Raw genomic sequence first — 14,894 nt, 5'->3', positions numbered from 1 at the left:
TCGATACAAATGTTTAACTGTTAAAAATGTTATCGGCAGGAGCCAATTAAATGTCACTATTATTGTGATATAGACATTTGAATATCGGAATATACGATAATATAATAATTAATAATTTGTTATGACCCAAAAAATAAAATAAATTTAGTCGTGTATCTTCAGATATGAATTCTACCAAAAATGCACAGAAAATCCTTAGAACTTTTATTTCGTCGAAATGCTCATTTTCTAATGGGCATCCAAAACATTAATTGTACATAAATAATAATAATAATATTACGTATTTTGTAAATTGTGGTAATATGGTTTGCTCAGCGTTTTATTAATTGTCAATCATGTTTTTAACATAATTTTACTGATATACCAAACAAGGGTATAAATATTTGTTTGGTATACATAATAGGTAAATATGTATAACTGTATCAGTAAACTTTAAACTCTTAATTCAGCAGATCACCGGCTACACGAAATACGATTGCTCTTGTTTTCTTTACATGTTAGTCATTATGAGTGCGTTGAGATTCTTCAAATTTTCATAAACATTTTTTCAGACAATATATAATAATATATAAATTACAAATCATTCATAAGTATTTTTATTTTTTTTTTTTGCTCGAATATCGTATCAGGTTTGATGAAAAAACTCGCAATAATTAACAATTATACAGGACGTATCGTGAATCGTTTGCGTTTTTTTTTTTCGAACACGTCGCAGATCGTTGTCATACTATTATTATTTGTAGTGCCTGTTGTATATATTGTACTAACTATTATTCTTCTGATGTGAAGGAAGGATGTTTATAAATATAATCATGTGTAATTTGCTATTACGTATAAATGTTTGGCTCCGGCATGTTTAAAATATAATAATTTATTGTAATAAATCTATAATACTACATAAAATATTTCGGTACGTTTTAATAACTATATTATACTGAATAGTTAACTCTAATATTATGATAACCTGCGTGTGTGGATATAGAAAACAAACAATACACATTGCACAAACGACAAACATTCCACGAGCATTTACGATCAATCGTTCAAATTTTGCAACGTACCAAGGGGCAAGGGTCTATATTATACGAAACACTCGACATTATGCAGTCCCTCTATAAACAGTCCACTCGGTTCTAAAATACGCACATTAATATACGAAGAAGCATCGTATGGACTGAACGTTCCGTATACAGCCGACGCACACCAAAAGTATAGTTCAGTATTATTGCATAATATATTATAACAGAATAATATATAAGAGATGTCAGATGACAAAAACAAAATATGTTATCAGCCAACGTTTTTATAGGTAGTTTAAACATCAACACACACATTATTCTTCTGTGCTGTCCACATCATCGTCTTTGTGTTGTTTGGACGAGTGTATTTTGATATAGCCCATAATTGAATGCGCTGGGTCATTTTAACGACGGGTGTAATATAACGATGCAGTTAATTTTTTAAAAAACAATGATTTAAAATAATTTAAAATCATTGCTTTTGATTATATTAGATTAATAAAATGTATTAGGCATTCATGTAGGTATACACAATTTTGTATTTATATAAGGGGTTTTAATTGTGTCTCGATTGTTAAATGTTCTTTCTATAATTTAAAATGTCTTATTGTTTAAAAAAAAAAACAGTATATTTTTTCAATCCAATATATTTATTTCAATTCTTAAACCTGCAGGCTGTACGTATAATCAATAGATTTATTTTCAACGAAATGCCTAATTTATTATTTTTTAGTTATTTTCTTCAGAGATCGGACTTTCCGTGTTTCAACCTTGAAGTTCCGTTTTTCTTATAATAGGTAATATGTTTTTCACGAACCGTATAAAAATAAAAATAAATAATAATATTATATCTTTAATTACCTATATATTTATATATTATATCTGTAAATTAAATATTATACATTGTTTAGATGGTCACATTCAAATGAGAGAGAAGACCAAAATAAAAATTAAGCGATTCATAATTTTTGTCGTTCACTCTATTTTCATTACCACACATAGCTGCTCGCAATCGGCATCTAGAATTTCGGCGTATGGACTACGGATACGATTATACGACAATGAAGATTATTGACTGGCCAATAATAATAATATTTTATTGTAAAAGAAATTGTTATCGTCTGATTGTCGAAAAAATAGTAGATAATATTGTCAGGAACATAAATAATAATATTGAATTTATTAAAACTATTTTTACAACATAAAAAAAATATCTAGACACATATCAGTAGATGATTGAAGTTTTCATCCAAAATGGATATTATATAGATAACATTTAGATTTATGTCTAGATAAGATGATAGATAATTATTAATTTCTATCTAGATAAGTCTCAAAACAGTCAACACTGACTATAACCATACACACTCAAAGTGTTACATATAGCGTGTCATCTTAATATCGTATATCAACTTACAATAGTGGACATAGCACGTCATCGTACACTCATTGAACCGATACAAATCGAATTACCCGTTACATAATAATATTAAATCGTAGCAGTGATACCACGAGCGTCAAACCCAACCCCATCAAAACATCTCTGCAATAACCATATAATATCATATTATCGCAGAAAGCGGAAATTACAACTGAGGTAAGTGCATTAAAGAATATATCATGTACCTACAATGTATAATATTGTATGTATACACACATATTATTATATTATATATTATACATTACACAATACACACATTAAACCTAATAATAAACAACAGTGAAATAATACTCTCTCTTACACACATACCCCGAACGATCTCAAATACTATTGGGCACACGAGGGCACCTAAAATAGTTTATTTTAGACAATACGCTTGGTCGTGTCCTAAATATTTTAACATATTATTTATATATTTCATCGATTAACACTTCCCACACACCAGTCGCGGCCCGCGGCAATGTGGCACTTCGCACTATACGCGATATCCCTTCATTTTTAATTCATGGTCGTTCATCGAACTTCTAAATCAAACCAATTTAAAATTCCACTATCGTATAGTATCTATAATATAAAGTACCTCTAATCTTTGATCTTTATATTAAGTGTATACGGTTTATCAGCCATACCCTTACTACCGCTCAGTTCCGGCTTTCCATAATTTTCCATTTTTTCTTGTATATTATTCTACTACAATATTATAAAGTAAACCAAAAGACCTTATCAAATTAAAATTATATTTTTTTATTTATTTATTTTAAAAATAAATGCACACTGTACAATTATTTACATTTTTATTCGATTACTAAATAAACGCTATATGCTGACAGTTTTTTAATCAAAAACTAAATTCGGTGTTTCGGTTTCAATTTTGCAGAGCTAATTTGGTAGGCGTAACTTTTTATAGGATTTCAGTCGGTCGCGCAAACACAAGCGCAGTACTCGCTGAATGAAAAACAATTATTCAACCAGATCGCAAATTAGCGACAGACGACAAAAGCTATTAATTATTCGTTAAGTCGGTGTTGGTTTTCAATATAACGACGGATTTTGATGAACGCCAGTATACCACAAAGCTTTCTCTCTCTCTCTCTCTCTCTCTCTCTCACTCTCTCTCTCTCTCTCTTCTTCTCTCTCCCCTCTCTCAGATCTCAGTACCGTGCACTTAATATATCTTTTCCGGTTGAGACACTAGAGTTGCAAATCAAAACATTGAAATATTACAGTCGTCTAAAAGACCACTGAACAGCGTACGCACACAATGTAAGTGTACGTAAAGTCGAGCTTCCCGGCACTGCCGACTTAAACCGACCGACTCTCACCCATGCCCACGGGTTACAGATTGCTTGAACTCCGAAACTCCCACTAATGCTACCACAGGTTATATTAAACCAGATGGTGCGCTTCCTAATCAAGCCATGTAATTCTCAAAAATGTAAGCAAATCAAAACCTAACCTAAAATCAGTATCACCTATTGGTTATAAGCTACGCAACACTAATATTTAGTACTCACGCCAAATTCCTAACCATTGTCATATTATTTGATACACTAATTTATTATAGTAAAGGTTTCGTGCAATAATTATTTATTTCTCATATGTGATCCTGCAAGTAGGTTTTAACTATCAGTAAATGCAGAAGTGCAGCATCAGGTTTAATATAATCTGTATTCTGTGATGATACACGCTGTACACAGCGGCAATAAGCTGCTGCTGATGAGATCGTTTCATATACGAGCCCCAAATAGGTAGGTACTTACTATAGTATTGTCGTTGATAACGGCTCGTGTCTAAATTATAACAATGTCGTAATTATTACAACATGACAAATAACAATAATAAAATATAGTTTGGTATACTATAGCACGAATGTTGATTGTAATTTACTTATTAGATTCGTTTTTTGGATTTCATTTTCTTAACTGTCATCGACCACCGTCCACCGTTTTACAGCGTCAAAAATATTCTGAATGAATAAAATTATCTTATGGACCTACACGATTATCGCTAAGCGGCTTACATAAAATATTATTAAACATGTTTTGATACATACATAATTATATTAATTATTATTATGTAGGTATTTCATTATTAAATTATCTAAGGATTGTATCACTTTTAGATAATTGACAATTGCGTATAATATATGTATTTTCAAAAACTGAGTACATTATTATACCTAACTATAACATTATAATATTTTATTTGAGTAGGTACTTAGCTATTTAAGTGGTAGTTTCGTCATGTGTTGATCTATTATAATACCATATCATGAAATATATAAAACATATTATATGTTATAATGTCACATTTTGTAAAATTATATTATTATTTATTTTGTGAATAGATAAATTTCAAGAAATTAATGAATGTTATATTATATTTTTATTTTGTTTTTATTTCATGTAATAATATATATAATATTATATGGAAAAATATTAAAATTATAATTTTTTTTTAAATTTTAATACATTTATTTATTAGGTATAACAGATAGAGAAGTCATAAATTTACATTTTTTTATGAAAATTATCCAGAAGATAAATAGTTCCAACACTGAAAATCGTCTAGGAGTTTCGACATTGAAAATTGCTTAGGTCTTATGACCGATAACGATTTAGAGAAATTCTTTAATCTCTACAAAATTATTAAAAGTCTGGATCCAAACGCCAACGCAATTATCAAAAAGGCCAGTATGGACGAATTATTGTCTGGAAAACTTATAGATAAAGAACACTTAAAAGAGTTGTGCGTGGCTAAAGTAGAAGAATCAGAACCATCTAACAAAGAAGTGATTGATGTTTCTTCGAACGACTATACATTTTTTGACGTGTATGATCACATCGAAAGTTGGAAAAAACGTATAAACCCTATGATGAATAAAATTGAAGATCTAGTAGAAGAATTAAAAACTATCAGCCAGCGTACGTCTAGTGCAGATATTTTAAAAGTGTCTAATGAGATGAAAGTACAAACAACTAAAAACTCCAATGATGATGTTGTTTCGAATTCTAATCGTTATTTATCAAATATTGACAAGTATAAAGAAATCGGTGAAAGCCATAAATTGCTATCGGAAGTATTTCATAAATCTTCAGCTGGTCATGATGGTATCAAAATTAGAGATGAAAATATAGACTCAAAATCTGATAAATTCAATATTCATGATGACATTGGAGATGCAAAAGAAAACATTTTACCACTAATTGATGAAGAGAAGACCCAAAAAACACTTTTGGTTCCTACAAATGCATACTTGGAAACCGAAAATCAAACGAATGTGGATGAATTTGAAGTAAACACATATTTTAAACAGTAATGTATCAATTCTTGAAATCAAGTAGAAATTTGTGGGTAGGATATTTTGGGTCTACTCATATATTAGTATTTTCTGTTATATCTCTGATTTCCCCTTGGATGTTGTACTATCAGATTCTGAGTATAGAAATGTATTGCTAATTTTGATACCATTAACAAATTATGGCTTTCACCAATTTCGATTACTTATCAATATTTGATAAATAACGATTAGAATTCGAAACAACATCATCATTGGAGTTTTTAATTGTGTGTACTTTCATCTCATTAGACACTTTTAAAATATCTGCAATAGACGTACGCTGGCTGATAGTTTTTAATTCTTCTACTAGATCTTCAATTTTATTCATCATAGGGTTTATACGTTTTTTCCAACTTTCGATGTGATCATACACGTCAAAAAATGTATAGTCGTTTGAAGAAACATCAATCACTTCTTTGTTAGATGGTTCTGATTCTTCTACTTTAGCCACGCACAACTCTTTTAAGTGTTCTTTATCTATAAGTTTTCCAGACAATAATTCGTCCATACTGGCCTTTTTGATAATTGCGTTGGCGTTTGGATCCAGACTTTTAATAATTTTGTAGAGATTAAAGAATTTCTCTAAATCGTTATCGGTCATAAGACCTAAGCAATTTTCAATGTCGAAACTCTGTTCATGTTCTGATTTAAAACTCATATTGTTTGGTATGTTTGACAGTAAAATATAACTTCGAACTTTTAATTTAAATTTAGTTAATTGTATTTGTTTGTTTATAAAAAGAATTGAATAGATATGACGAGTGTGTTTAATAGTTTATAGTTACATAATATGTGATGTGTCTTATTCAAACCAGAAAATAAAATAGTGACAATATAATCATAATAATTATTAATGTACTTAGTAAGAAAATAAATGAGAGTTTTAGCTGTTAACACATTTTATAATAATTTTTAATAGAATCGTACAATTTTTACTACTTCCGTGTGTCGGATAGTAATTAGCATTCTAAAATGATAACATATTATATCCAACCTAAAAAAAATAATAAAATTTTCATTTACCCCTTAGCCATTATGTAATATGGGAAAAATAGAAGTATGTGTAGTTCATTCATTCAAGTAATATAAAATCAATGATAATAATAAATATTTTCAAATGCACTAAAGGTCATTCCTATACAGATGACCTATAAACCATTTTGTTTGCTTTCATTTACTCTAAAAAATTGTATTTTTATGTTGCAAATGTAAATGTAAATTTTTTTGAAGTAGGTACATTAAACATTAATTTGTGACATTGTCTATATTGGAAGTTTTCTAATTAGATCATAATGCAGTAATCGCCAAAAATTGTTATGTCAACTAATAATTGTATAAAATATGGGAATTTAAAAATATTTTTTTCAATTTACCCATTTGACTAATGTTTGTGTCAGATATTTTATTAATATTTAACGAATAATACCACATTGTGTACCAGATTTCGTCAAAAACTACTAATAGTGAAATATTATTATTGTACCCACCGTTTTCGTTTATATATGACACGCAGATGATAAATAAATATAAATTTCGAACGTATAAGGACGAAAAAGAACTTAGAAATATATATTACCGTTCAATAAGTGTGCAGTCACACACTTGCACGGTTATTCGAGTTTGGTAATTTTGAGTAATTTTTTTTCGAAACGATTCGCGGAGCATCGTCGTTATTTACTGTATATTCACTGTCTGTATAATTTTATATAGGTAACCTAACCTACCTATCCAACCTAATGAGCTCGCTGCAGGTGTTAACGAATTCGAACGCTTATGTTTTGTAAACAAAGTGTTATCTGATGAAAATTACAAGATATTTAAATGTTTTATTGCCTAATAGACGCACCCAAAACTGGTTATGAAATCGAAATATTTATTATATTATTTAATTAAAACTTATTATAATATTTTTTGTGCGGTGGTATAAAAAAGTTGTTTTACAAATATTGACAATACAACACCTACAGTATACGTTATCATTTTATAAGAAACTTATTATTTATACATCGCGCATGCAAGGGTAACTGCAGTCATGTTTAAACTATAGGTACCCATTATTAAATATTAATCAAACGTTCTTTTTCAGATGAAAATATTTGAACGAAACGTTACGATGGTAATAATGTATTAATTACAATAATGGTTTTCACAAGAAAAGAAAGAGTAGGTTGTTTTGTTAAGTTTCCGTGGGAATATAAAGCAAAAGTAACACTATGTTTTTAAATATATTATCTGGCATATGTTTCAAGCCTTCAAGGTAAACATTTTTACTGGACAATTAGGTATCAGTACAGTTTATTTATTGTTGGACGTAGGTGCCCATTGGCAGATGCTTAAAAACGAAAACCACTTAGACTATATTTGAAATTTAATGAAATCATGATAAGGTAAGTAGGTTGAACCTACCTTAGGTAGTTAGATTTTTTGCAAAAAACTGTAATAAAATAAAAATATCAAAACAAATTATGACTGTGTAATGAGTGTTATAATTGAATTAATAAATTGGATTCCTAAGTGTATACCTATAGGTACAATTTAGAAGTAAATTCTGTTAAAAAATGTATGAACCATGCCAAACTATAGTTATTCCTCGTCGTTTTAAATCGAACGGTTTTAAAAAACGGTTCTATAATATATTTGTGAAACATATTTTATACACAATATTATAATAGATATAGTGCATTTTACTATTAAAAAATCCAATTGGGTATTTTAATATATTAGTACCTAGTATATTATTATTTATTAGTAATATATTAGCTAGTATAGTGTATATTATTAACATTATTTACACGGTTTACAGTTATTTTAGTGTATGGAGGATATCATGACTAAACGATTTTGGCTTCTATATAATATATAATTATGATGATATTGATATACAAATGAATTCATAGTTCCTATACGTAAGCTGTATTGCTCACCTCTACAAACATTTCAAAAATACTATATACCATATGTAATACTATATATATATTTAAGGTACTATATAACTAAAACGTTCTAGCCACTATTATTAAGATATTCATAGAGATTACCGAATAAAAGTTTGAATTTTACATTTATAGAGAAAGATATCCCGTTGACTTAGAAAACGCACATGTCCATATTCGTCTAAGATTTTTCGATTAATTTTTCTATTGTCTTATATGTAGCCACGTAGGTATAATATATTATATTATATATCCAAAACGTTCCTTGGCACTATTACGTCAGTTCGTGCATTAAAGTCTCCCGCTCGCTTTATAATAAATGTTGTTTGCTGATATAGATAATAATATATATTAATATGATAGTATTAGGTACCTATACCACAGAAGAGATTAAATGTAATCTATTTTGTGATTATACTATTAAAAACTATAATATTATTATATTTTATATTTATTACTATTTCGCCTCATATTATTTTATCATATTCGCTTACAATATATAGGTAGGTACTTATATTGGTAAAACAATAGATTTGAATTCAAAACCGAGATTGATGAATAAATGATCGATCGTAACTATATACCTACCTAAGTAAAAGTATACAATCCACATATCTACACGTAGCGGCCGGCAAGGTATGGTCGACGTTCGATATAATTTATGCTAAACAACTAATCGAATTTCTAGGAAAATCTAAATACTGCATTCAGACGCACGCAGGTACTTATATATAATATATATAATAATATTATATAACACAAAATATAATAGGTAGGTATATATAGTGTAACATATGTAGGTAACCTCGTGTCATATTGAGGTACGCATAGGATGGGCGGCAAAATAGTAGACTCTGCATTTGAATATAATATATTATTGTTTTCAGCTCAAACCTTGAGCCAGTGCATTATATTATAAAAACGATTTCAAACTTTTCGACGAACGTACTTGAACGGCCCCGATATTGTATATTGTATGCGTATACAAGAGTGGATACTTATAGCATTATTATAAGTTATAAGTTATAACATATAGGTACCTATATTTTATTTAGGGCTGGGATTTTAATGCCCTAAAAAACACAAAAATTGCCCTTAAAAAACTCAAAAATGAATTTAAATTTATTAAAAAAAAAAATGTTCTTATATAAAAAAATATATTACAATTTAGGTACAAGTGTTTTTTTTTATTTACTAGATTCTTAATATACCAAGTTAGTTTTACCGAAGACTCGCTATCTAGGTTTTGACATTTCAACTATATTGTCCGATAATATAATACCAATAACTAGTACTTATATCTTATAGTCTTTATAATTTGTTTTATTTATATAAAAATCATATTGGTGTGTAAAAATTTTAAAATAAAATTTACAATTCATATTTTGTTTCCAAAAACTCTAAAATGCCCTAAAAAATTAAGGAAATTACCTAAAAACTAAGCCATTTAAAAAAATGCAAATTAAACTTTCTTATTCTCATTCAAAAGTACACAAAACAAATTTGTGAGAATATGAGTATCGTACAGTACGTTTTGGAAAACAATACAAAGTCCATCGAAATCCCAGCCCTAATAATATATATTATGTATTAGCTATACGCTGTCAATATATTTATATGATGTTCAAGCCCGTTAGTTTTTGCCTAAGCTGATAGGTAGCTATATACCTATAAGTTATTATATATTCTATATTAGTTATTAAATAATATTATATTTTTTTGATTTTTTAGCCGATTTACATCTGTCTGCATTTCTGCAGCAACAGTCAGATCCGCCAACAACTATGGCAATATTATAGACATAGTATTGTGTAACCTCGTCTAGGGGTCAGACACCACGCGTAACCGGAACGAATTCCGTGTCCAATCACTCCAATCCACCGTACGATGCGTACAATCTGTAATATTATTATTACCTATATTATGTATACCGTCGCGCCCGTGTTCGATATTAGCGTGCGATTTACAACAATACGACGCGACGCTTCGCTGTCGTGGGACCCATCGCAAGTCTGAATCAGTCCCGCGGCGGCTGTTTCACAAGTCTGACCATCGTATTATATATATATTATTGTATCGTCGTTCAATTTATATTTTTATATTGTTATGATCGAAATCGGGTTGCGCAACAGCTCCCGAAAAATAATAATCGTTATAATGATGATGATAATAATTTTTTTTTCAATTATATATATTGTTCAATGACCCAATATTACAACTATTGCTGTAGTGCGCGGTTATTTGTGCCAATTCATTAATCAACGAAGAAGACTTAGTGAAAAAAAACCGTTCCACGACCGGGTCCAAACGACCTTATTTCGTCGCCTCGTTGCGCATAATATAATATATTAACTTAGGTATTTAGACACTCGTTATTTATGCATTATTTTCCCTAAACCTATATTCATATATAATAATACATTCAATGAAGACGCATTGACCATTTTGTTTGTCAACGTAGCGGTATAGTGGCCCTTGAGTTTACTTTAATTACGACGATCCGTCTTGTGGCCAGTTGGTTCATTATATACAACATAATTATATATATATAAGTTTATATTATATTATCTACTACGTATCATAATAATTTCGTTATATTATATTGTATTATCGTGTTTTGACTCGACCTTGTCACGCGGTGAGACGCGACAGACTTACCATAAGAATCGTTCCGTCCTCGTGGTCGTTGTGTAAGACGACCGCCGCCCGTTTACTGACGTCTTGATACGGCACTCCGATGTGTTCCTGTGGAAGACAAACGAAAAAACTCGTTAAAAAACAACAAACATACTATTATAGGTACCTATGTACAATAAAGGAATATATATATATAATACATATATAATATACAATAACGTAACAATATAAAAGAATCAAATTATCGTGGACAGATACGCAATGCATTTTGTTCTCTCACTCACTTCTCTCCTCTTCAAAACGATAGCGTTGTATTATTATATTATATGGTTAACTGGTTAAGGATATAATATATAGATAGGCTGTAAATCCAAATAAGTAAAATATATAATAGGTACCTATAGGGTTCATAAACGCCATAATTATACCGTATTACCGTGATAAACAATCGGTTGATCAAAGTCAACTCCACCTATAATATGGCTAATGGCTATATATATCGTAAATACGATTTATCGCCATAATGAGTTCAACACGACCATAAGAAGACCATATAAAAACCACCCTTTTTAACAAATGGATTTTGAAAATATTGCTAATATTATGAATCGTTATAAGCCTATACTTAATATCAAAATAATATTAGGTATATATTATTGATATTTCATTAAAAAATATTACATTTTGTTTTTAATTTAATGAGCACTACCTTATTTCTATTGATGTAATAGTTAATTAGGCTTCAATTTTGAAATTTATGACTCAAGAAAATAGGGTTAAAAATACCAATATCTATTAGATATTTAACAATATTATACTAATTACTATTTGCAGAATCTATTTTTATATAATTTTATATAATTTTTTTTTTATCAATGAGGCATGTTAACAGTTGTTTAAAGACCGTTTCTCGGTTTTGAAATACATAATTGGTGATGAGAAAAATAGAAAATTAATTGTTTTATCAATAAGAATTATTTAATTTGTTCATCTCTGTTATTTGAAAATACATAATATAGATATTGTAGGCATGTCAAGGAGCGGTGCAAGGTGTGTGTCACCTACGTCATCTTAGGCCTCAAAAAATAAAGCTCCGGTGATATTGTTGAGGCTGTAACGCGTAGGAAGTGTCGAACAATCATTATGATGGTTCTACTTTTGGTATTATAATACCATGGTATACCATTATGACGGTTCTACATACAATATTATATTGTGTTATAATAATATAAGTATACACTCGCGTATATTATAACAACATAATAATTGGCCGTGGCGAAATGTTTTTTTTTAAATACTATTTCTCGGTGCAAGTTTCGTCGATTTGTGCCACTTATGCAGTCAATCCATTTTACGGTGAATGGACACATTTAATTTCCGTAATGCATAAAATGTGATCATCATTTAATCGGAATTATAAATTATAATGCATAATACCTGCTTTGTGTATAATATTTAGCGCCATGAATCATGATCCTTGTCTATCGTCTACAAGAGGTTCGTAACTAATAATATTATGAATTATGTGATTATTTACGAATTTTACAGATATTAGTCGAATCTCAAAATGTTTGTTTAAACTCGCATCTTATTATTCAACTCTTCTATTCTATATTGCCAATTGTTAATATATTCATGGTAAAATACGCATAATACACTCATTTTTACGAATCCCTTGATTTTGACAACTTATTTATAATACGATACTATAGGTAGGTACGCATAATACGCGATTTCCCGCTTAAGACGATATTATTCTGGTCCCTATTGTAGGAGAGTGTCTTAAACAAGTTCTACTGTATATAATATTATAAGGCAACAAAAACACATCTAAACATTACGACGTTTGGTCGTTTTAAGTGGGTTCTATTATCTCTAATTCGTTTTCTGACCAATCATAATGATTTAATAAATATATAATATAAATGAAAACAACTCGAGCGGTTTTGGGCCCCGGGCAGTTACATAATAACGTTATATATATCTATATCTATATATATATAGGTACCTGCAGCCCGTCGTATTTTATACGTTTCTATTATATTATTATCTATGTATACCTATACCTACGCGAGCTCTTTGTACGGGATACGTATTTATGTATTATATTATTATAAAATATAAATTATTAACGACAGTAAATTGCAATATGTTATAGTATTATGTATCGTAATATACGCGCGTGCGCGCAGAATGAGCGTGTTGGTTTTATTTGGTATAATTTTATCATTAAATTTCGCGGAGAAATCACTTGTATAGTTGGTATATAATAATATTATATATATAGGTGCATATACATCGTGTACGGTTTACATTTAAAATGCGCATTGGCCGTTAAGAAGACTATATATACCACACCTTATCGCGAGTGATAAACTCTTGAGTGGGTGTTTATTCTTACGAAACGCGCGCACGCGCTTGTGTATGAAGTACTGAAATGTGTAAGTGTGTAGGTACAAGAGCTATAATAATATGTGCCCATACGTGTACAGTATACACAATAACAATTTTTATTTGAATATTCATATCGGTTATTGTAGGTATAGGAATACATAGGATAGATATTTATAAATTATATATTGTACAACGAACATAATATATAGATGAATGTGGCATGTGCGTGGTTTAGGTAATTTAAAAAAAAAAAAACCATAGCACGCTACTTGATATTTTTCATCTACGAGAAAAATCTATGAATCATAAATCTGTTTTTGTTGATAAAATAATAAGTAATCATGACAACGAAAACCTTACGAAAAATCGGGCAGAAATAAAAAATGTATTTGATGTCCAGCCCAAAAACATATTTATGTTAAAAAAACATCGTCTTACTGACGTGTCCCACAACGTATACAATATATTATTATGATTTATAGCTATATATTTGTACGCGTTTAAACAAGTCTTATACAGGTACTTACTAATGTAGAAATCGTTTTGGTAATATAAAACTGGACGTAGACAATAAGATCGAATTCGTGTAATCTTAGTTTTTACAGTTTTCACTATACCTATTACCTATGTATACTAAGAATTATTTTAAATTAATATTCATGTCTTGTGGGATACAAAATGTAGATTTATGTTATTTGTACAAAAGGATTTCGATAACAATTGACAGTTGATCCAAAATCAAATATTGATAATGGATATTTACTACCTATGCGCAGTTACAATAAATTATTATTAAAATATAGTAAGCTACCTAAATTTTAGGTAAGTAAAGAAAAAACTTCACGAAAGTTGTTAACTTTTTTTAAAATTTAATTTGCATGGAAAAATCTCCACTGCAGATACCATTAAAATAAAAACTGAAAATTCCCAAAATCAATTCGAGTGTATGCTTAAATTCATTGTTTTTATTCAAATTACTGCAAGATTTTTAAGGGAACGAGCAATTATTTTGAATTACCGAAAGTTTTTAATTATCGAAGGTCTAAATTATCGAGAGTCGAATGTAATACATACTATAGAAATATAATATAATATTCCGCATCCGCTTAATAGTAGCGACGAGTCATTTG

At 29.2% G+C, this 14,894-nt stretch overlaps 1 protein-coding gene across 3 annotated transcripts in view; it reads right to left on the bottom strand.

Moving 5' to 3' along the window:
* The window catches only part of LOC100160665 (A disintegrin and metalloproteinase with thrombospondin motifs 1), a 73,000-nt gene that overhangs the window by 14,582 nt on the left and 43,524 nt on the right, over positions 1-14,894 (bottom strand). For all 3 annotated transcript variants that reach the window (XM_016802649.2, XM_016802648.2, XM_003243018.4), the window contains exon 5: positions 11,392-11,478. In XM_016802649.2, coding sequence (XP_016658138.2) covers positions 11,392-11,478 — 87 coding nt within the window. The remainder of the gene's footprint in view (positions 1-11,391; positions 11,479-14,894) is intronic.

This window comes from Acyrthosiphon pisum, chromosome A2 (assembly GCF_005508785.2).
Source record: "Acyrthosiphon pisum isolate AL4f chromosome A2, pea_aphid_22Mar2018_4r6ur, whole genome shotgun sequence".
Lineage (NCBI taxonomy): Eukaryota > Metazoa > Arthropoda > Insecta > Hemiptera > Aphididae > Acyrthosiphon > Acyrthosiphon pisum.
Note: the sequence above shows the minus strand (reverse complement) of the source record. Positions and strands in the feature narration are given on the sequence as shown.